This window comes from Vigna unguiculata, chromosome 9, assembly GCF_004118075.2.
Source record: "Vigna unguiculata cultivar IT97K-499-35 chromosome 9, ASM411807v1, whole genome shotgun sequence".
In the NCBI taxonomy this organism is placed as follows: domain Eukaryota; kingdom Viridiplantae; phylum Streptophyta; class Magnoliopsida; order Fabales; family Fabaceae; genus Vigna; species Vigna unguiculata.
Genome location: NC_040287.1, coordinates 42,989,189 through 43,011,818, shown reverse-complemented (window position 1 = coordinate 43,011,818; position 22,630 = coordinate 42,989,189). Strand labels below are relative to the sequence as shown.

At 34.6% G+C, this 22,630-nt stretch overlaps 5 protein-coding genes across 6 annotated transcripts; 4 read left to right on the top strand and 1 right to left on the bottom strand.

Moving 5' to 3' along the window:
* Window positions 1-189: 189 nt before the first annotated feature.
* LOC114164492 lies at window positions 190-1,367 on the bottom strand. The gene has a single exon (XM_028049190.1). The coding sequence runs from the start codon at window positions 1,187-1,189 to the stop codon at window positions 299-301; it is 891 nt and encodes a 296-aa protein (XP_027904991.1). The 5' UTR covers window positions 1,190-1,367; the 3' UTR covers window positions 190-298.
* Window positions 1,368-6,381: 5,014 nt separating this feature from the next.
* On the top strand, window positions 6,382-7,590 carry LOC114164616. The gene has a single exon (XM_028049346.1). The coding sequence runs from the start codon at window positions 6,669-6,671 to the stop codon at window positions 7,521-7,523; it is 855 nt and encodes a 284-aa protein (XP_027905147.1). The 5' UTR covers window positions 6,382-6,668; the 3' UTR covers window positions 7,524-7,590.
* A 1,461-nt stretch (window positions 7,591-9,051) lies between these two features.
* LOC114164361 lies at window positions 9,052-10,123 on the top strand. Its single transcript, XM_028049000.1, has one exon. The coding sequence runs from the start codon at window positions 9,086-9,088 to the stop codon at window positions 9,974-9,976; it is 891 nt and encodes a 296-aa protein (XP_027904801.1). The 5' UTR covers window positions 9,052-9,085; the 3' UTR covers window positions 9,977-10,123.
* Window positions 10,124-15,735: 5,612 nt separating this feature from the next.
* On the top strand, window positions 15,736-19,692 carry LOC114164408 (glucose-1-phosphate adenylyltransferase large subunit 1-like). Of its 2 annotated transcripts, none has more exons than XM_028049077.1 (15): window positions 15,736-16,037; window positions 16,152-16,397; window positions 16,496-16,618; window positions 16,713-16,883; window positions 17,025-17,117; window positions 17,214-17,297; window positions 17,383-17,438; window positions 17,602-17,695; window positions 18,031-18,216; window positions 18,326-18,406; window positions 18,497-18,583; window positions 18,699-18,803; window positions 18,891-18,997; window positions 19,144-19,204; window positions 19,307-19,692. In XM_028049077.1, the coding sequence occupies exons 2-15, from the start codon at window positions 16,170-16,172 to the stop codon at window positions 19,406-19,408; spliced, it is 1,578 nt and encodes a 525-aa protein (XP_027904878.1). In that variant the 5' UTR covers window positions 15,736-16,037; window positions 16,152-16,169; the 3' UTR covers window positions 19,409-19,692. The 2 variants fall into 2 exon arrangements, with proteins under 2 accessions (XP_027904878.1, XP_027904879.1); XM_028049078.1 differs by having other exon boundaries at window positions 15,803-16,037; window positions 16,149-16,397.
* Window positions 19,693-20,014: 322 nt separating this feature from the next.
* LOC114195984 (SNF1-related protein kinase regulatory subunit gamma-1-like) lies at window positions 20,015-22,512 on the top strand. The gene is made up of 7 exons (XM_028086449.1): window positions 20,015-20,404; window positions 20,509-20,681; window positions 20,757-20,849; window positions 20,929-21,087; window positions 21,162-21,244; window positions 21,367-21,558; window positions 21,638-22,512. The coding sequence occupies exons 1-7, from the start codon at window positions 20,215-20,217 to the stop codon at window positions 22,023-22,025; spliced, it is 1,278 nt and encodes a 425-aa protein (XP_027942250.1). The 5' UTR covers window positions 20,015-20,214; the 3' UTR covers window positions 22,026-22,512.
* The last annotated feature ends 118 nt before the right edge of the window (window positions 22,513-22,630 follow it).

Genomic DNA, 22,630 nt, shown 5'->3' with positions numbered 1-22,630 from the left:
TATATATATATATATATATATATATATATATATATATATTCCCTCTGTTCTGAGTCTGAAAGGACCCCCTAAATATATTGAATATGAAAAAAATCCTTATGTTTGAGATCTTAATTAGAATCATTTAGATGTAATCGATGTTCAAGTTCCCAAAAAAGTCCACCAGAGAGATAAGATAACAACAAAATATCAGAAAGATTTTGAGTTCATTATATGACTAGGCATATACATGTATGATTTGCATGTACAAATGTATCTATTTCGATGAGTACAAAAATTGAGTCCCAGGTATGTTGGACTAGTGGTTAAGAACGTTAAGAAGGGAGACTCTTATTTTGATTAGTCGCCTAAACAGAAACTCGAGTCCTTCTTCAAACTCTTGAATGCACGACTCCATTTTCTCCAAGTGCCTTTGCAGATTCTTTGTTTCTTCAGATTTTGATGTCTTGGCAAATACAAAGGACTGCAATGCTGCATCCACTTGGGCAAATTCATTTTCATCCGCCACTTCCGAGCAACCCACTCTCTTTGCCTGAATTAGCTTCGAAATCGAAAGCCAGCCGTTTGACTTTTGTTGTGTTGAGGCTGAGATAAACTGCAACAGTGTCTGAAATGTTGATAGTGTTGCCACTTCCGTGTCTTGCAATAAGGTTATCAAAGACAGCGTTTGGGGATCTTTGTCTGTGGTGGAAGAGATGTTGGAACTCTTTGAAGTGGCGTTCAAATTTGCCAAGGCTTTGGAGATGGCCTTTTTCACCACCTTTCTAGATGTCAAGAATTTCTTAGCCTCTGCTGCCAACTCCACTTCACCACCCCTCTTCCTTCTTATCATCGAATGAACCTCACGTGTGCATTCTTTTGTGTGCAGTAAAGCATCTTTGGCTGCACTGCACACATCTAAGAGCCTTAGGGATCCATCCAAAACCCCATCTACCCATTTCTCTTCACGCTCATGGAGAAGGACATCTTGAGTGAGGGGAAGATGGGTCAATTTTTCAACACACTCTATCAGATCCTGCAAGCATCTTATGTTTTGGCTGAGAAACAATGAGGAAAAGGTGGTTGCTTTGGAAGCCCTTAAGCTGTCCAAGTGCTCATTGCATTCTAGAATCAGAGGGTGTGGTCTTGAGGGCAAGCTATTTGAACGCCCATGGGAATTGGATTTTGGGTTCAAGGGAGAGTACGCCATTTTTCCTCAGGAGAGAAAAAGACTTGATTTTTAATGTAGAGTTGATGAGCCTTCCAATGGCATCTGGTGTATATATATTACAGTTTGTTGGAGACATAAGGAATCTCTTCCTGAACAAATATGAGTGACTAACTAATCCAGATTTGGATGTAGACGTAATTACATAAATATTATAACAGTGTCTCCCCCATGGAAACTATCCAACTCTTATTTTGTCTCAACTTGCTCTCTCACTTGCATGGAAACTATCCAATTCGTATTTTGAGTCAATTCTCATGTAACATTATTTTATAGGCTATGTATATATCATTGATATTCATAAACCTTAGCCTGTTTTCTGTAAATGCTATGATACCATTCATAGCAACTTGCAAGATTCGAGATATTCAATACACGCTTAGTCCATTAAAACAAAACCACAATAAGTGAAAGTCAAACTTAAGCTTGTTCATCTACATTGTTTTCCCTCTGTTTTCCTGTTTCTAGCTTACCATAGAAGTTGTGGGTGGAACCAGAAATGTAATGCTGTGGTCACCCAAAATTTTCAGGTTTATCTGATATTTGTATATAAAAATGTGTGGGCCCTTCAGCTTTAATTATTTCATGTAAATATATATTTTTTTAATATATCCCTTCCTTTGTATACAGCATTCTACTTCCTGTCACACCAGGTTTCAGCATTGGTTCCTGTTAAGAAAAATTAAACTTTTTAAGCCTATGCAAGATGTAACAACCAACTTTTAAAAGAATCAAAGTAAAAGACAAGCATGACTAATACTGTCTAAGTATAAAAGATCAAACACCAATCTTCACTTGTACAGATGTTTTCATCGTTTCAGATGGCAAAACCGCCACCGCACCACAGAAAAAAAACAGACAAACTTGGGACACAATCCAATTCAGAATTATTAATTTTTCAATTCTTTGTTTTACTAATTTACAAGTGAATCTTTGAGATTTATATTTTCAGTCATACTTAGTGCTAGATGGTCATAATTCAATGAAGTGCGACTTATAATTTTGTTAGGTGAGCAATAAAATTGAATTATATTAGGTGTAATTGAGTCATATTAGTGTGTTGTTTATTTCCACTTCTCTGCTGTCTTGTACAATCATCAGCATTTTTTCTTCCATTGTCCTTAAATTTTAAAAATTTAGAACATAAAAATAGGGAGTTTCATCATAGTTCCAAAAACAGATAATTCAGTGTACACAATCTATTAATACAGTCTTACAAAAGATATGACTATAAAAATATATCACTTATACACTTAAACTAAGCTAATAAACTCTATACTTAAACTGACCACTGCTAAAGCTCCCATTGGAAACCTCCTCCTCAACCCTAAAACGATGGCTCTTCATCCTCCATAAATGCCTTTGACACTGCAACCACATCTGCTCCCACCGAATAGGTGATCATCGCAAAAGGAAACATATAACACAAGACAGAAACACAAAAAGCAAGGGTAAGCTAATCTGATTAAGGAATCATGCAGTTCAATTATAAACAGAAACCATGCAATCTTTCTCATTATCACAGAGTCATATAGACCACCACAGCACATATACATGACTCTAAACTCAATATCTGAATTATGTAAGCGACATCGGATCTCTTGGTGACTTGACCTGTGACGGTTCCCAAACTCTGCAGAGTTTGGACACAAGGGGTTATCACCCAACCACTCCCAAGGTAAGTCCTCTTCACGTCTGTGACTGAATCGGGTCCACAAACTAGGACCTCCTGCTACTCCTCCCGACATAATCCATTATGCTCTACATAAGCCTTAATGGTTATAGGAGCGTCAAGATACCAACCAAAACTGAGTCCTTATGTCCTTACATACACTAAAACATTCCTCTTAGAATTTTCCTTGAAATCCTAGTTCAACCACTTCTTCTCATATTCCAACTTCATGCAATTTCACCACACATATTATCAGTCATAACAATTCATGCATATCGTAACTAAGTTCACATTTTAACATTTAAACATAACTTCATCCATTAGAAACAGAGAAATAACATTCAGCTGCAAAGGTTCTCGCCTAAGCTAGAAGGTCTCGCCCAAGCGAAAGGGCTCTTTCGCTTAGGCGAGTCATTCTCACCTGAGCGAGGCACCTGAGCGAGGCTCGAAACAGAGAACAACCCAAACTCTGGACGAATTCTCGCTCAGGCTAAGCTGTCTCGCTTAGACGAGAGTGACTCTCGCTCAAGCCAGACTGGCTCGCCTAGGCGAGATCTCGCGCAGAAGCAGGGGATGAGTTTCTGGTGTTTTCGCTCAGGCGAGAGCTGCTCGCTTAGGCGAAAACACCAGATTCCCAGTCTGTTCTCACCTGCAACAGTGAATCTAGCACAATCCAAGCATTCACTCAAATACACAGTTCAAGCACTCATACAACAATCAATCATGCAATTCAAAGTCATCAGAATGATTTCTATACGAAATTCGAGTAAAACTGTTAGCTTCCCTTACCCCTTACCTGTTATCCTGTTTAGATAGCTTTATAAACGTCAACGCCTTAAAAACGTCAACACCTCTAACTCCACAGGATGCTCTATCTACACATAGAAACATCACAAGAACGATCAGGACATACCGTTATGATCACTGATCAGTAAAGACTCATACTGATGATTACAACGTCGCATGCAAGCGGAAGAGGGCTTGCATGCAACAGAAAACAAAAAAGACTAAAAAGAGATCGGAAACTCAACTTACGCGAACGGAGAAACTGATCGGTCCAATTTGAAGAGTTCGCCGAGAGGATCAATCCTATGGGCTCGGTTCTTCAATCAGACGACCAGAGAGACGGAACCTCTATAGAAAAGTCAGAGAAGAACTCTAAAATAATGAAACTTGTTTATAACAATTTTATTTATACTAAAACCTTTTAATATTAAAATAATCGAGTCTCACTATTTTTAAACCACTATCACTTTTAAAACGCTATCTTCTAGGGTCTTACAGGACACCCATACATTAAAATTTTGATTTAATCATCAATCAAATGGTAATCTTAAATCACATGTGGATTTCAGTTTTCTAATAATAAGACTTATTCCTCTTACTCTTTGACTATTCATTCCATTTTCCTTCTTGTATAGAAAAAGAAGGCTGGTAAAATTGTTAAGTTTTTAAATGAAAACTATCTGATTAACCCTTTTCTTTCCTTTCCCTTATTTTAGAAGTAAACAAAGGGAGTTTGAAAGACAATATGTGGAGTGTACTAAGAACAGGGAAAAGAGAGAAAGTGAGATAACTATAATTTGGTCCTTAGTTAAAACATGTTCTGTCTAACAAAAAAAAAAACTTAATCGACATTAATGTACAGTGGGAGACAGAACTCATTGAGTTCACAAAAGTCATAGAAATATTCTGTGTGTAGAGGCTTGTGTTGTTGAGATAGAACTCATTGAGTTCACAAAAATCATAGAAATATTCTGTGTGACACAAGCCACTGTTCTAGGTTGCATCAGTTTTGAGATGGATGACCACCTGTTCTGCTTTTGTTGTTGCTTTGTGTCAAAAACAAACAATAACAAAGACTGTGATTCTTCTGCTTCTGTTCAGAAACTGAGCATTGAGAAGGCACCTTTTTGATGGGAAAACTGCAGACTCACTGTTTATCCCTTTCAAATTTCTCAAGGTCTTTTTGATTGTCTTCTACAACTTGTTTCTTGAAGTCAAGTATTTTCCACACTCAATTGTGAATACAGTTTCATCACCTTTCCTTCTTCTGATGACTGAGTGTAAGCTGTTGCATCATGGAGTCTGAACAGAACTCTTTGCATTTGTTACACCGATTTCCATTTTCTCTTATCAGAAAACAAAAGGCCTAGGAGGGAATATGATGTATTTTTGTGTGTTCTGAAGTCTTGAGTCTTGAGTTTTAAGGGTTGGCATTACTGTATATATAGCAAACACATTATGGGAGACAAGGTTTTTTTTTAATCTTTTTCCTGAACCTTCACGTAATATGGGAGATTGCTATTTTACATATGGGAGACAAGAGGAATATCTTACCTCAGTTGTCTGAGATTCTGGCAATGCTTCCCAAGCACCTAGACTTCTCACCACCAAATCATTTCATTTTCCCATTATAATATTGAAAAAAGGCATCTTTGCAAAATCAAAGTATCAAATGAGGAGCATGCATCATAATAGAAGCTATTATGTGGAGGAGAGTTTACGCACTTGTCTGCCTAGAACATGACAAGAATAAGAGAGAGAGAATCTTTATTTTCTGATATCAATATATTAATTAAGCATTCATAAACGTATGAACTTGTTCTACTATTTGTCATTTTGTTAGTTGTTATCACTGAGTCATTAGTACTAGAAATTAATTGAACCAAATTGGTTAGGAAACATGAAGGGTGTAAGGGAGATACTTAAGCAATGCAGTACAGTGACAAGATGACAGCAAATCTGGTTTTGTTCTGCTGGTAGTATGAAACTTTATCATTACATGGTGATTATGTACATTTTAGTCTTTGGTGCCTTCCCTCTACTGAGATTAGTTCAATGCATATTGTGAGTTTGGGATACAAGCAAACAAATACCATTATTCAAAAGGGATATGTAACTCTTTGACTATTCACAACGTTGTTTGGTCGATGCTTTTCATGAATCAAGCTTCCTAAACCCCATTTCTTAATTTTTAAGTTGGGAATCACACGAATATTATATCTTCCTATAGATGAGATGCCTTTGCTATGTCTCCTCCATCTTTTCAGGTCCAAGATATATATAAAATCTCAAATTGTGAACTCCAAGAGGGCATTGAACGTTGGAAATGGATCTAGTGTCTGCTGGAAGAAAAGCAGATCCATTTATAAATACAATCAAATTGAACATGTTGTTGAACTGTATAGGGCTTGATAATCGGAACCAAAGTGGGGGTATGGTATCTCTTCATCTTCAGACATCAAAGATTGTTCATATCTGGATGGCGATGACCATGCAGTGTTTCCAGGAAATGCATGTATTATGTAGAAATAGTTGCACGTTTATACATTAATAAATGTTGAATTAATTCATTGATGTCAAATTCTGTCTTGCTCTAGGTAGACAAGTTCATAAACTGAATTTTATTTATCAATTGAAACAACTCCTCCTCTAGACAATAGCTTCTATTCTGATGCATGCTCCATGGAGTCTGATATTTCATGTGATTGGCAAAGTTAAAAATTCAGGAATGAGGAAGGGTGGATGCATTATAAGCATTGCCAGGCCTAGACATTAAAGGGAATATATTCTTCTTGTCTCGTCATGTAATACAATATGATAGAACACTCATTATGTGGCATTTAAGGGAGAAATTAAAAAGCAAACTTCTCCAACAATTCCTCCACTATATATAGAGTAGATGCTAAGTTTCCAACCCTTAAAACTCGAAGACTCGAGAGTTCAAAACACACAACACAGTCTTATCCATCCCTAACCCTTTTGTTTTCTGAAGATAAAGGATAAATGGCAGTCACTGAAATAAACACAAAGAGCTCTCTGCACACTCGCAGCAACAGCTTTCCATCCGCACCTCACCCAGTCATATCACAATATGAGGAGCATCTTCAAAGACTGAAGGATTGTGAAGCTGCTTCTTCACTGAGCCACAAACTTGATGGTTTGCTTGATTTGCACGACTGCACTGATAAGTTGCTTCATTTGACAAGCAAACAACAAGTATTAGCACGAGAGTGCAGTGACAAATGTGTTGATGGCCTTCTGGAAGGGTCTTTGAGGCTCTTGGATATCTGCAGTACAGCTAAAGAATGCTTACTGATATCAAAGGAAAGCCTGCATGAACTTCACTCGGTCATCCGAAGAAGGAAAGGTGATGAAACTGTTTGCACAATTGAGGGTGGGAAATACTTGGCTTCAAGGAACAAATTGAAGAAAGCAATTAGAAAGGCCTTGAGAAATTTGAAAGCGATCAAGAGTGAGTCTGCACTTTTTCCTTCGAACAAAGTGCTTAGTATCTTAACAGAAGCAGAAGAGATCACAATGAAGTCATTAGAATCTTTGTTGGTGTTTATCTGTGACCCGAAGGGACAACCAAAACAGAGCAAATGGTCGGCAATCTCAAAGCTGATGCAGCCTAAAAGAGTTTCTTGTGACTCTCAAGAATCAAAGACAAATGAATTTGAGACAGTAGATGCAACTTTGCTGTCTCTCCTCCGTCACAAGTCTTCTTCTATGGTGTATCTTCAAAGCCATCTTGAGAATTTGGAGATATGCATTCAGGATCTAGAACTAGGAGTTGAGCACCTCTCAAGAAAACTAATTAGGAACCGAGTTTCCCTTCTCAACATCTTCAATCACTGATCATTGTACATGTCTATGATTTTTCTGAACTCAATTTTGACCCCACAAGTATTGTCTACCAATTGTACATTAATGTGAGTTAAGTTATGTTCTTTCTAAAGAACATGTGTTAATTAAGGATCAAACTACAGTTATTTCATCTTCTTGCTTGTTCCCTGTTCTTTAGTACTCTCAAAATCTTATCTTTCAATTTCCCTTTATTCTTTCAAATGTTCACGTCTGGAATAAGTGAAAGCAAAGTATAGATTGAACAAACATTTTACAATTTTAAAACTTTAACACTGTGACCTGCTTTCTTGATCTATACAAGAAAGAAAATGAAAAGAATGGTCAAGGAGGAGGACTAAAGTTTCAAGATTAGAAAACATAAAGTTATTAAGAGAGGAAAGAAAAAAGAAAACTCAGCAAATAAAGTATTCAATCCACATGTGATTCGAAGTCAATTTGAACATGGATCCTAGCTGTCAAGCTTAATATTGTCATCAGGTCAATGGTTAAATCGAAATTTAAATGTCCATTCGCACATGTTGGGAAAAAAAATACAAAAGGAAGATGATTGTGCTCCTTTTATGAAGACAAGCTGATTGGTGTCTTATCTTAATATGCAGTTTATTATTAAGTGATGTGCAAGACAGCAGAGAGGTTAAAGTCCAAGTTTTATTGCTATATTAAACGAGCTTCTGCTGTGAAGGACCAATAAGCTTCATTAAAATAGAACCATCTACCATCAAGTATGATTAAAAATATTTTTCTGAGACTTCATGTGTAAATTAATAATAGAGATTGAATTAAGAAAGAATTTCTAACACAGGATTGTGGCTAAACTTTTTCTGTTTTTCCTTTATTGTGAACTTGACTTTATGTAAAGTTTGTAAACTATCCAAGTCCAGTAATAAACTTATTACTTAACTTGAAGATGAAAAACCCACAGAAACTGAAACACACATAATGAGTTTGTGACAGAAAAAGAGACGGAAACATCCCACAAAACAAGCTCTGGTTTGGCTTGACTTTTAGTTATCTGTTTCAATGAGCGCACGTGTATTGCATCTTCATACTCTGGAAAAAAAGTTGTATAGCCTGTTATAGAAAACCGGGGCACACACACCAAGGATTAGCTTAATATTAATATTTAAGTTAAATGTTACGTGCGAACAAGTGATACGATGTGATTCTTGTTCCTACGAGAGAGCGTTTTCAAGCATTGTTTTACCCTTAATTCAGAAGTCCACGGGTGCAGATGAGTTACATTTAAGGTTGAAACACGTTTTAGGTGAGGCATTTGCATTGAATATGTCATAATCATTAATCATGCATGTGAAAGAGCAAGTTGAGACAAAATAACGAGTTGGATAGTTTCCTTGGTGGGAGACACTATTCTAACACTTCTGTAATTATGTTTAGATCCAAATCTCGATTAGTTAGCCTTATTGATATTTGTTTTAGAAGAGATTCTTTATGCCTCCAACAGCCATAATATATATTGACAAGGTGCCATTAGCTGATGCACAGACTCATCAACTCTACATTAAAAATCAAGTCTTTTTCTCTCCTGAGAAAAAATGGCATCCTCTCCCTTGAACCCAAAATCCAATTCCCATGGGCGTTCAAATAGCTTGCCCTCAAGACCACACCCTCTGATTCTAGAATGCAATGAGCACTTGGACAGCTTAAGGGCTTCCAAAGCAACCACCTTTTCCTCATTGTTTCTCAGCCAAAACATAAGATGCTTGCAGGATCTGATAGAGAGTGTTGAAAAATTGACCCATCTTCCCCTCACTCAAGATGTCCTTCTCCATGAGCGTGAAGAGAAATGGGTAGATGAGGTTTTGGATGGATCCCTAAGGCTCTTAGATGTGTGCAGTGCCGCCAAAGATGCTTTACTGCACACAAAAGAATGCACACGTGAGGTTCATTCGATGATAAGAAGGAAGAGGGGTGGTGAAGTGGAGTTGGCAGCAGAGGCTAAGAAATTCTTGACATCTAGAAAGGTGGTGAAAAAGGCCATCTCCAAAGCCTTGGCAAGTTTGAATGCCTCTTCAAAGAGTTCCAACATCTCTTCCACCACAGACAAAGATCACCAAACACTGTCTTTGATTACCTTATTACAAGACACGGAAGTGGCAACACTGTCAACATTTCAGACAGTGTTGCAGTTTATCTCAGCCTCAACAGAAGCAAAGTCAAACACCTGGCGTTCAATTTCGAAGCTAATTCAGGCAAAGAGAGTGGGTTGCTCGGAAGTGGCGGATGAAAATGAATTTGCCCAAGTGGATGCAGCATTGCAGTCCTTTGTATTTGCCAAGACATCCAAATGTGAAGAAACAAAGAATCTGCAAAGGCAGTTGGAGAAAATGGAGTCGTGCATTCAAGACTTTGAAGAAGGACTCGAGTTTCTGTTTAGGCGACTAATCAAAATAAGAGTCTCCCTTCTTAATGTTCTTAACCACTAGTCCAACATACCTGGGACTCAATTTTTGTACTCATCGAAATAGATACATTTGTACATGCAAATCATACATGTATATGCCTACTGATATAATGAACTCAAAATCTTTCTCATATTTTGTTGTTATCTTATCTCTCTGGTGGATTTTTTTGGAAGGAAAATGAAATATTTTATGTGATATCTTTTAAGTGATTTACTAATTTTTTATATTTATATTTTTAGTATTCTAAAATTATTATTGATATTTTTGGAAACTTGAACATCGATTACATCAGCATAATCATGTGTTACCTCAGCACAATCATGCGAAAAGCAATATACACGTGCTAGGCAACAAAATCGTGTGCAATCCTAAAATTGTCACGCAGGATTTAACTGAGCCCATAGTTTAGTTCTATTTAAAGTATATCGTGTTACGCATTTTCAAAATTAAACTTTTCCGTTGCAGTAAATATTTTGTTTTATTCTCTCTATGAAACTTTTCTCTTCACTTTCTCCACAATAAAAGTAGTCTCAGGGTAAAAGATGTAAATTTTGTAAGTACTAATTTATGAGTTTGTTTTTTTGTATTCCCCTTAAATGGTTGAATTATTTCATTATTCTTATGATTTTTACGAATTGATATTTTTTAATCACTTAATTTCTTACAACCAGACTTATTAATTGACGGAGGACTGCTAGAATAATAAAAATTATAAATTTTGAATTATCGACCTTAATTTTTGTTTTCTTTTCCAAATATGTTCTTAGTACTTATTATAATATTATTAATATATCACTAATTTAAAATTTTAAAGAACCATCAATCACCATGACAAAAATATCTAATTGAATAGTCATTATTTTAGACGAAGATACAGTAATAAATTTAAAATAAATCATATTCTAATTGAGCTTTTATTACTTCTTAATTGTGTGCAAAGTTTCTTTTTTCTTTTTATTGTTATCTTTTGAAATCTGTTTCTATATGTTGGATTTGAAATTGCCTGAACTATGGTATAAGATTCTTTAATTACGCTATTTACACTCCCCACTTTACAATTTTGACAATTTAAAAAAATAATAATTTCGGATAGAATGTGTGAAAGAAAAAATATCAGCTTAATTAAGTTTTGTTTAATAAATTATAGTATTTTCAATTAAATCTTTATTTAAAATTTATGTTATAAAGTGTTTAAAGTGTTTTTACTTTTGTATAACTGTTCCCAATAAGCTTATACTGTGACATCGCTCTATAATTTTATTAAAGAAAAATATGGCAGGACACATCACATCCTTAATAAAATTACATTAATTATATATATATATATGTAAAAAAATATTTATTATAAGAAAATCATGATTTAATAAAATTATTCTTTTAATAAAAATCCAATTAAATGTAGTGAAATTTATAAATTACTTAAGACTTGATTAAGTAAAATAAAAAATCCTAGCTGATAAAAACAATTATATGATTTATTGTTATATTATTTAATTTTAAATTTTATATTACAAATTATTTGAATAAAGTTTTAATGTTGAAAATATTACATTTATAAACACAGTTATCTATCTAAACATTTTCTTCTTATTAAGTACGAGTATAATTTACTTTTCATTGTCATACTCAAATATTTTTCTTTAAAAAGCCAGAAAAATATGGTGAACTCCATTATAATTTTTTAACAAGATTCAAATATTTGTACAATCAAGATGTACAACAATTAGGCCATTACTTATTTTAAATAATTAGTGATTTTAAAGGTTTTATATAACTTGTTTATGATTTTAAAAAAATTTGACCACAATACTTATTTATTTCATTTCTTATTTAAGTCAATTTTAAAAAATAGTTTTAAAAGTGTGTATTACATAAAGATAAAAATACTTTAAATTAGAATTGAAATATTTTAAATATTTGATATTTATTGTATTTTGGTCTTCGTATATAAAATATATGAATTGAATAAAATAACAGGTTTATTTATATAACATGTTTCTCGTATTTTAAAAAAATTAACAATAATATTAAAATCATCATTGTTATATGACCTATATAATAGGAAAAAAAATCTCGCATTTTTCTATTTTACTGTTTTTTTTATGATGAAAGTTATAATTTATTAATTATAAAACAAATTTTTCTAGAGAGACTTAAATTTATTAAAAGTCATGGAAGAAGATTATATCAAAGATCCACATAAAAATCAATGTAAATGCAAATAAAAAAGGAAGATAAAGAAGGCATAATGAAGTCATACTCGTTTGTTTGTTGTCATCTCAAATAATCCATACTAAAAATCATGACTCTCAAATCACCCATAAAAAAATTGTAATTATTTAAAGAAGAACACAAAAGAAAAAAAAAATTAAAGACATGAAAATTTTAACTTAATAGAGATTATAACGAAAGAATATAAAATAATTAATTAATGCTCTTTCAATATATGAAACAATTGCAAAGATCGATCCTCGAACATCCATTAAAATAATTTTCAAACCATAGTTTCGTACAATATAAAAATATCTATCAAAATTGATCAGCGTTTAAACATCTACATCATTTAAATCTTTTAGATCTCACACACCTTACAATGTACTAGTTTTAGTCAAGGATTCTAGAGTTTTATATAAGAATAGTGATATTTTAACCTATTTTTTTATTCATTTTTAACTCATCACTCTTATCATTCTTAGATTACTACATCACATCACAGTAGGTTAAAAATGAGTCAAAAAAGTGGATTAAAGTATCAATTTTCTTTATATAAATAATAAAAAAACAAGTACAAAGATTGATCACAAAAGTCAAAATTTAACAGATTTTAAATAAAAAATATTAAAATATTTAAGAATCCAAATATGAATTTAAGTTCTAACCAATGAAAAAATAACACTATATAATAATAAAAATTTATAAATTCATTATCTTAAGATTTTAGATCGAAAATAATGTCATTGGATTCAGATTTATTATTCCTAATAAAACTTCTCTTTACACCTAACAATTGAGAATAATATTTTACATGATTGAATTCAGATTTATTATTTCTAACAAAACTTCCCCTTTACACCTAACAATAATAACTATAATAAAGAAATAAAAGTTACAACCAAAAAAACACCAATGTGAGTTATCTCGATCACTGTTATGTTTTTGTATTTGCGTTAATGAATTGCTAGCAGACATGTCACATGAATGTTGTCACTTTGTATGTTGTTTTTCTTAATAGGGACAACCAGACCCTTCCGTATCAGATTTTTGGTTTTATTTATATCGATCATTTTAATTATGAAAAAAATATGAATTTATTTATATCGGTACGATATCTATTATATTAAAATTTAAACTTAAAAATCCTTATTATTTTTTAAAAATAAGTAAAAATTATAAACTTCATAATATTAGACCTCTTCGTTAAATCGTTGTAGCTAGTCGCGACAATATTTGAGAAATTAACTTTGATATTATTTAGTATTTCCATAACGAAATCCAACGTTGGAAAATGGTCGCCTTGTCAATTGCAAAAACTATATTTAGCATTAGTTAAATAATTGGTTATTTTTTAAAATATAAAAAAGTGCTTTTTAGTATAAAATAAAATGATTGAAATACGACCAAGAGTTGAGAGTGGTTCTGTCAATGGTCGTGTCTAATGTTGCTGTTGGATTGATATTTTTACATTCAACAACACCACTTCAACGGTGGAGATCGAGTTAAGTGAACCATCATGATTATTTTATAACATGATCATGAATCCACCATTCGTAGACAAAAGAACCAACGGTGGAGGTAATGGAAGGGCACCATATTCACATGAATCATGTATGCATGTATGTATGTGAGTACCATCATCACCAACACTATTGCATTGCATCGATTTCTCTTTCACATGCATTGTTCTCATAATCATTCAGTGTGGGCCTCCAACTTCTGATTAACGGGCCTCATCTTCATCTCCACATTCTTTTGTTTTTATATGATTTTATTATAATGTAATGCTTTCAATAATATACCTTTTTTTTTGTAAGGAGGGTATTTTTTAAATAGATTATAAGTACATATTTAGAATGATTTTAACATTTAAATGTGATTAATGATTTTATGGTGGTGATAGTAATTAATGTTAATGAAGAACTTAAGCGAGGTGATGGAAAGGTATGTGGACCACAAGAGATGGGCCCACTGACAGATGAAATGGGGCTTGGGCCCCGCTGCGTCTGTGTGAACCGTCCATGGACCTGGCCTGCTCACTCTGGGTAGCCACCTGATCCAGCAGTTACATTATTTCGTAAAATGACAATTACAAGATTGAAGATACCTTTTGTACTTCTCCATCTCATGTTCTTCCAAATTCAAAATATTTGTTTATATACACCATCACTCTTTTTTTTTTCATCTTCTTATTCTGAAATATAAAATGTTTTCAGATTTTCTATTTAATTATGGAATGTTTTGTAGTGAATATATTATTTTTATTATAATATTTGAAAAACTTAAAAGAAATACATTAATGAAATCTTTATCAATTGGTAATGTCAATTTTTACGCGATATGCATTAAACTTAGTTAGTGTTTGGTTATATATTCTTTCGTTTTGGTTATATATAAGTTATAATTATAATTATTGAAAGATTATATAATTATATAATATTGATTTTACACCTATAAAATATTCGATATTATTTTTAACTCAAAAATTTTAAAGTATTTTGCTTTTTTACTTAACCTCCCACTTTAACACATTTAAGTAACAAAAATGAGACTTTCCTACTTAAAAAGTATTATTACGGTAAATGACATTCAATGAAAGTAGTATTATGGATATGTTGATATGGATGAAATTTAGTCTAATACAATTTTATATACAAGGTTTATGAATAAAAAGAAAAAAAAAGGTTAAAATAGGATATCTGGTTATTAGACACTCCATTTTTTTAACTTGTCATCTTTTCTATAAAAAAAAAAAAACATTTTTTTCATCCTCTATCTCATCAATTTCGAGATAAATATTTTTCAATTAAATTCTTAATTTAAAGATAAAAATCAATTATAATAACATAACAAAATAAATGTACAATAAATTATAATTTGATTGCAGAAGAGTAAAAAAGTTGAACTGAGAGAAATGAATGAGTTTGGGATTTGTATATGGACATTCTGATAGAATTGGACTATTTGACAGGCCCTTGACAGAGGGATTTGTATACTTCGATTCGATTCTTAAATATTCAGTGGGATCTGAATTTCTCAACGTATTTTTGCTATAAGTTAATGGGAATCATCAGAGACAAATTGTCCTTCTTTCAGACTCAGGAGGCATCAAATGGATTCTTCTCATCTCATTCGGTTCATAAACTCCAATGTTTTTCTACTTTCACCTCAGATTAATGCAGCACGCAGTGATCAATAACGAAACTTCATATTTTATTAGTTTAAAGAACGTGATTATCTTTTATTAAGCAGTGAAATGGAAATGGCAAGAACGAAAATGAAGAAGAAGAACGATTAGTGACAAAATTGCAACATGTGAAATGGATACATAGCTCCAAGGATGGTGAAGATGTGTCAGGTTAAAGCAGTATCTTTGTGTACTATAACACATCGAAGCAAATATGAACCGTAGAAATTCACATCAACATTTTTGGAACGAATCTATATATCAATTATTTGATTTTATTTGATTTCATTTAGGAGCAGTGACCGTAATCGATGACATGTCTTTGTTCCTTAATGTCCATCCCACGTGGCGCAGACACCTAGAAACTTGGACTATGGGAATTGGGGGGCTTGGACTACAGCGGCAAGGCAACATTATTTTATATATATGCTACCTTTTCTATAGTTTTTGGAAACTAAGAATAGTTATCAAAAACCATAAGATTTTTCTCGTGAGCCAATAAAGGCAACCTCTGGTACCTTCATCACCACTCGATCGCATTATAAGTCTAATGATTGACCTTCAATAATCTCAAAAATCAAAATCACTGTTATTGGTTCTTCTGATTTCCTCCACTTTATTGCATACTTACAAAATTTCATTAATTTAATCCTCTTCACCTTCGCCTTCCTTTGTGTCAAGGTAAGCTTTTTTCTTTATGTTATTTAATTTATTACAGTATATCTCATGCCCTTTATGTAATGCACACTTCACAGAGTTTGTAACTCAGCATCTCACCCATCACTTCTTTAGCAGTGAGTTGAGATCACTGCAATGGCTTCTTCTTGTGTGACCCTGAAAGCCAATGCTCACTTGGTGAACTCACAGAAAGGCCATCTTTTTCGTCAAGAAAGTAGCTTTCTTGGGGAAAGACTGAAACTTGGCCTGAACAGCAGTGCCTTTGTGACGAATCGGTTGGCCAAATGTTCAAGAAGCCAGAGGAGGGTGCCGCATGATGTTGCATCTGCTATCCTCACTTCAAACGATGCCAAAGAATCAGTGGTGAGTTGAATTCGATTCTGGGATTCACCTTCTACATTCTTGGACCTTTTTCTTTGTTTGTGTGGTTGCATTTTTATTTGGTGTGTTTTGAGTTTCAGTCCTTGCAAGTGCCTTCATTCATGAGACGAAGGGCTGATCCTAAAAATGTTGTTTCCATCATACTGGGTGGAGGACCTGGGAAGCAGCTATTTCCCCTCACCCAACGCGCTGCCACACCTGCGGTAAGTGAATCCTAAGTTGTTTAATGTTGTGGTTGTTTTGGTCTGAATATTAAGTTGTCGTTGACATGGTGTGTGGCATGCAATGCGTTTTCAGGTGCCTGTGGGGGGATGCTACAGGCTTATAGACATCCCTATGAGCAACTGCATCAACAGTGGCATCAACAAGATATTTGTGCTGACTCAGTTCAACTCTGCATCTCTCAACCGTCACATCGCCCGCACCTATTTTGGGAATGGCATCAACTTTGGGGATGGGACCGTGGAAGTAAGTGCTACACCACCACTTTTGGTTGCTGTGGTTGATGGAGAAATATGAGCCACTAGAGTTCTTGGTTGACCACTTTCAGTTTTGTGGTTCTTAATTATTCATGTGGTCACTAATTAAGCTACCCTAAACTCCTAACAGGTTCTGGCGGCTACTCAAACACCGGGAGAGGCCGGAAAGAAGTGGTTCCAAGGAACTGCAGATGCTGTGAGGCAATTCACTTGGGTATTTGAGGTGGGTGTGAATTTTTTTTTTTTTTTTTTATATACTACTTGGCCTTTTCTTATCACGGTTTGAGCTCCTCTACAAGTAATAGGGTCTTTCTTGCAGGATGCCAAGAACACAAACGTTGAGAATGTATTGATCTTGGCTGGAGATCATCTATATCGAATGGATTACATGGACCTAATACAGGTTTGCAGTGTAATTGTTTTTGTATAATGGATACTATTTTTATTTATCAAAAGTTTTCTGATTTACTTTGGTTACAAATGAACAGAGTCACATTGACAAAAATGCTGATATCACTGTTTCATGTGCTGCTGTGGGTAACAGGTGTGTTCAGACAGATATGTTTTTTTTTTTTTGCTTGATACTACCCCTCGTTTATATAAAGAACAAATTATAGTTTTTCTTAATTTCTTTCCAGGGTGAGTAAATAGAAACCACTAATTTTCTGGTAACAAAAAAATTACAAATTTATTTATCTGCTTTACAGCCGTGCTTCAGATTATGGATTGGTTAAACTAGATGATAGAGGCCGCATCATTCAATTTTCAGAAAAACCAAAGGGTGATGATATGACAGCAATGGTAATTCACAATCTAACCTAATGTTGCATCTTCTTTCTTTCTGTTTTCATGTTATCTAGTAATTTTGTTGTGGTTGCTCACTGCTAGAAAGGAAAAGAAAAAGAAAATTACCATTTCAAGAGTCTTTCCTCCTTGTAGGAGTGATTATCTTTTGCATTATAGCATTTTCCGTGAACTTGCTGGACCAAAATAAGCCTTCAATTCTGATGTTTCATCCTTTTCTTTTCCTTGCCATAGTCATTTGATTTTTCTACAAAACTTGTTGCCATCATAGGAATATGTTCTCAATGTATATTTATCTGATATGTACTCATATTCCTGTTGTATTCTTGCAGCAAGTGGACACCTCTCTTCTTGGGTTGTCACCCCCAGATGCACTGAAGTCACCATATATTGCATCTATGGGGGTTTATGTATTCAAGACAGACGTTTTACTCAATCTTCTAGAATGTAGACATCCTACCTCCAATGACTTCGGATCTGAAATCATCCCTGCAGCTGTGAGGGACCACAATGTCCAAGTAAGAGAAAATTGCATGAATATATCTTCTTTCACATGTTTCTGTACGTTAGAGTTCTAATTATAGCTATGGCGGAGGTAAAAGAGTTATATGTTTGTTGTTTTTGCAGTCATATTTTTTCAGAGATTATTGGGAAGACATTGGAACAATAAAATCCTTTTATGATGCTAACTTGGCTCTTACTGAAGAGGTAGGTTGAAGGTGTTTATGGCTATCATTTTTCTAATTTAATAGTTTTCAAATTTATGACACTCATATGCTCAAAGCCATTCTCTTGCAGAGTCACGAGTTCGAATTTTATGACCCCAAGACTCCCATTTACACATCTCCAGGATTCCTACCACCAACTAAGATTGACAAATGCAGGGTATGACATTGATAAAATTCTATCTCATAATATGTTAGTAACATCATGAAATTATTTGAAATAAAAGAGTAACATCATGAAATGTTTGCTCATTCTGTTTGAGTTTCTTTGGTAGATCGTGGATGCCATTATCTCCCATGGATGTTTCCTACGAGAATGCACAGTGCAACACTCCGTTGTGGGTGAACGTTCACGTTTGGATTATGGAGTTGAAATTCTGGTAAACAACAAACACTTCACATTCTAGACCTGTTATGCTACACCACCCCACTTAAAATTCCTCTTTAACCGATACCTTCTTTTGCAGGACACTGTACTGATGGGAGCGGACTATTACCAAACTGAATCCGAAATTGCTTCTCTCCTGGCAGAGGGGAAGGTCCCAATTGGGATTGGAAGGAATACCAAAATTAGGTACTTTTAACTCATACATAGTTAATGGACGCTAGATTATTGAATCTTTTTATGGGCCTGAAAATATATTGAATGAATATCGTGATAAGAAATAGCATTGTCATAGTAACACAGTTGTTCACATAAATTTGTTAACTTTGTTGAAGGAACTGTATCATTGACAAGAATGCAAAAATTGGGAAAGATGTCATCATCAAGAACAAAGATGTAAGCATGATTTTATCTTTGATCGTGTTTTACAGTCACATGTTTTCTGGTTTAAGCAAACTATTTGTGTCTTGGCTACCAACTCAAATGCTTTCTATGTAGGGCGTTCAAGAGGCAGATAGACCAGAAGACGGGTTTTACATTCGATCAGGAATCACCATCATAGCGGAGAAAGCAACAATAGAAGATGGCACTGTCATATGAAAGGATAGAGCTTATGTCTTGGGCGGTTTGCCCAGAGGCGCTAGGTGAAAGAAGCATTGTGAGGAACACACTCAAACATCTCTGCGGACAGAACGCAATGCTGTGTTAGGTGTGACAATGGAGAAAGCAGAACACCGATTCTCTATTTGTAAAATAGAATCACCCTTCCCCCACCCACCACTACATGTAAAAATAGAATGAATAAAACATGAAAGCCAAGTCGCATGAAAGCAAATAAATTGAAGGACCGATTCTGAGCTGCGAAGTTTCTTTACCACTTTCTAGATTATTATTTGTCATAACCATCAGTTTTTGTTTACAGTCATACGTCAACTGAAGCGCTAACAAAATCTTAAATTTAATGATGAGAGTGTCATGAAAATAGTGGCAGTGGCAATGAATACCAAATATTCCTAGGAAAATGGCACTATCATGTTATATGGTAATACTATAAAAAGAAAAGTAAGTGGTTTCAATTCAACGATACATTCATATTCATATATCACTATATACTTGTTTTCTTAAATTAAGAAGTATGGTTAAAAAATGCATCTTTTTTGTAAATTAAACAATGAAGTCACCTGCCACGTGAAATTGGTTAGATCTATAGTAAATAATTCTCCATTCGGGATAAGTGATTATGAAGAGACGGAGATGCGGAAGTTCTGAGTTTGAAGAAGGTCAAAGTCCTAAACGTGCGGTGAGAGGCACAGGTGGTGAGTGAGGAGGAATGGGAAAAGTGAAAGAGTTGTTGAGCTAAATTAAATGCACGGAGTTTTGCGCACGGAGAAGAAGAAACGAAGACAATGCAATCCGTGAAAACAGCGGAAGTGTTGAACGTCTCGGAAGGTGGGTTAGAAGACAAGGCAAAGAACCTCACTTCAAGCCTCGACAATGGTGACCGCCAACACGTGCAGATTGATTCTGGCACCGCCCTTCAGCAATTTCTTGATCGCATACCCATTAATTCGATACCTGGCATAAAAAACTCACCTGGTACTTTTATTACATTCGTTGCCCACTTATGTTTATGTTCAAGAATCAATGCATGTCGTGAACATTACATGATTCAATGCATGTCCGGTCTCTTGTATCCGAAGTTTTGGAATTGAAAGCCGGAGACAGTTTAAGGGATGCAATTCATACGTTGTACGAAAAGGACGTGTTTTCTGCAGCAATTGTCGACATGGACTCCGATGCGGTTAACATGACGTTTTCAGATCAGTACATTGGTCTCGTTGATTTTACAAGCATGGTTCTTTGGTGCCTTGAGGTATTACCTTTCTATCTGTGATTGATTCCCCCACCCAAATGCCATGCCATTCTAATCACACATGGTATTTGAAAGGAATATGAAAAGATCACAGACAATCTCAAATCTATCAAGAACGGTGGCTTTTTCTCCGTCCTGGACCAGATTCCTCAGATTGGGCAAACCAAGGTTTCCTGCGTTTTCTTTATGCTACCTTCACTTTTTGAATATATTAGATTAAAATCGACTTATACTTCTTGAGTTGTAGATTAGCGAGTTGGCTATGTCATTCCTCTGGGAACCATTTTTCCCCGTAAACTTGGATGATACGGTTTTGCATGCACTGCTACTTCTCTCTAAGCATCAGGTGCACGTTTTGCCGGTCGTGCAGCAACGTGAAGATGGAATCATCGGTTTTGTTACACAGGTATCTGCTGAGTTAAGCACAGGTTTAGAATTATATGGCTGAAGCACAGATATCTTACAGTAATATGCTGCTAGAATGCAGTAGTCCAACACCTTCTTCAATCAAGTGAACTAGAGTGGTTTGATAACATTGCAGACAAGAACTTGTCAGATTTGCGGTATTCAACTCACATTCCTTAATGTACATACATACATACATGATACATCTATTCTCCACTTGCTAAAGTGAATTCGCAATCTTGATTTGTTTCTCTCTGACCCTTTTCTTGTCCTTGCACAGATTTGAAGGCCTAGAAAATCCTAGTTGTGTATTTGCAGACCAAACTGTCGCAGATGCTTTAAAGACGTTCTGCCAAAACCAAACTAGTGCAGTAGCTGTTGTAGATCGAGAAACAAAGAAGCTCCTTGGTAATGTGAGGAAAAGTGATGTTCATATTCTTGTAAAGAATAATGACATCTTTAGAAGTAGAACGTAAGTTCAAGACATGTCCTATCTCTCGATAATTACAGTAACCAATATGACAGAGGTGACTGTTTATATGCAATGACAGGATTTTAACTGTGGGGGAATTCATTCACATGGAGACTGAGAAAGCAGAAACTAAGCCAAGCATTGAACGTGATCAAGGGGCTTTTCTCACCGCAGGAAGTCTTCGGCTGAAGAACAGCTTCATACCCAGAATGGACTTGCCAGTTGCCAGCAATGAAAATGAAACGCTGAAGCAAATAATGGAGCATACCACAGAGACTAACAGCAGTTTCAGCTTTCTCGTCAATGATAAGGAGCAAGTTACAGGTTTTCTCACATTGAGAGATATAATTCTGCAGTTTGCTCCCCCATGTGTTAATTCCACCATTAATGGAGGTGGCTTCTTTGAATTTGCCTTGGAGCAAAGTGGATGTCATGTGAAAGATGGAACTATGATTCGTAATCACTGATCTGATACAGTAATGCTTGAAGACTACTTCTGCAAACTATGTACGGATGCACGAAGAAGAAGCCAACAACAAGAGAAAAACAATACAAGCAAGAAAAAAAAACCAGAAAAGAGAAAGAAATTGTTAGCATTGAGTGAGTAGAGTACAAGTACAAAATTGTGGAATAAATTAGAATTTTATATTTAAATTAATAATTAGTCGACATGTTCACGGGTCTAAAATTCGTATGTTTGAATTAAAATATAGAATTTAATTGGATTGAGTATCTAATAAAAGTTTTGAATTTTATTAATTCGACTCTAACTTTTTCTGATAATGTGGGGGGTGCAGGATAGAGGCACGGCCATAATCTATTGGGCCGCTCGGCAAAGCCCACTTCAAGGAACCTTGCAAGAAAAAGACAATATTAGAACGGAAATACCTTCGAATTTTTATTTTCTTTAAAAAAGTTATAGCTATTTATTTGCAAGAAAAAAGACAATATTAGAACGGAAATAACCTTTGAATTTACATTGAAAGTGAAAATAATAAATAATAATTTTTATGATTTTACTTGTGAAAATTATATGCAGTGAAGAAGGGTACATATGGTAAGTAAGAAAGAA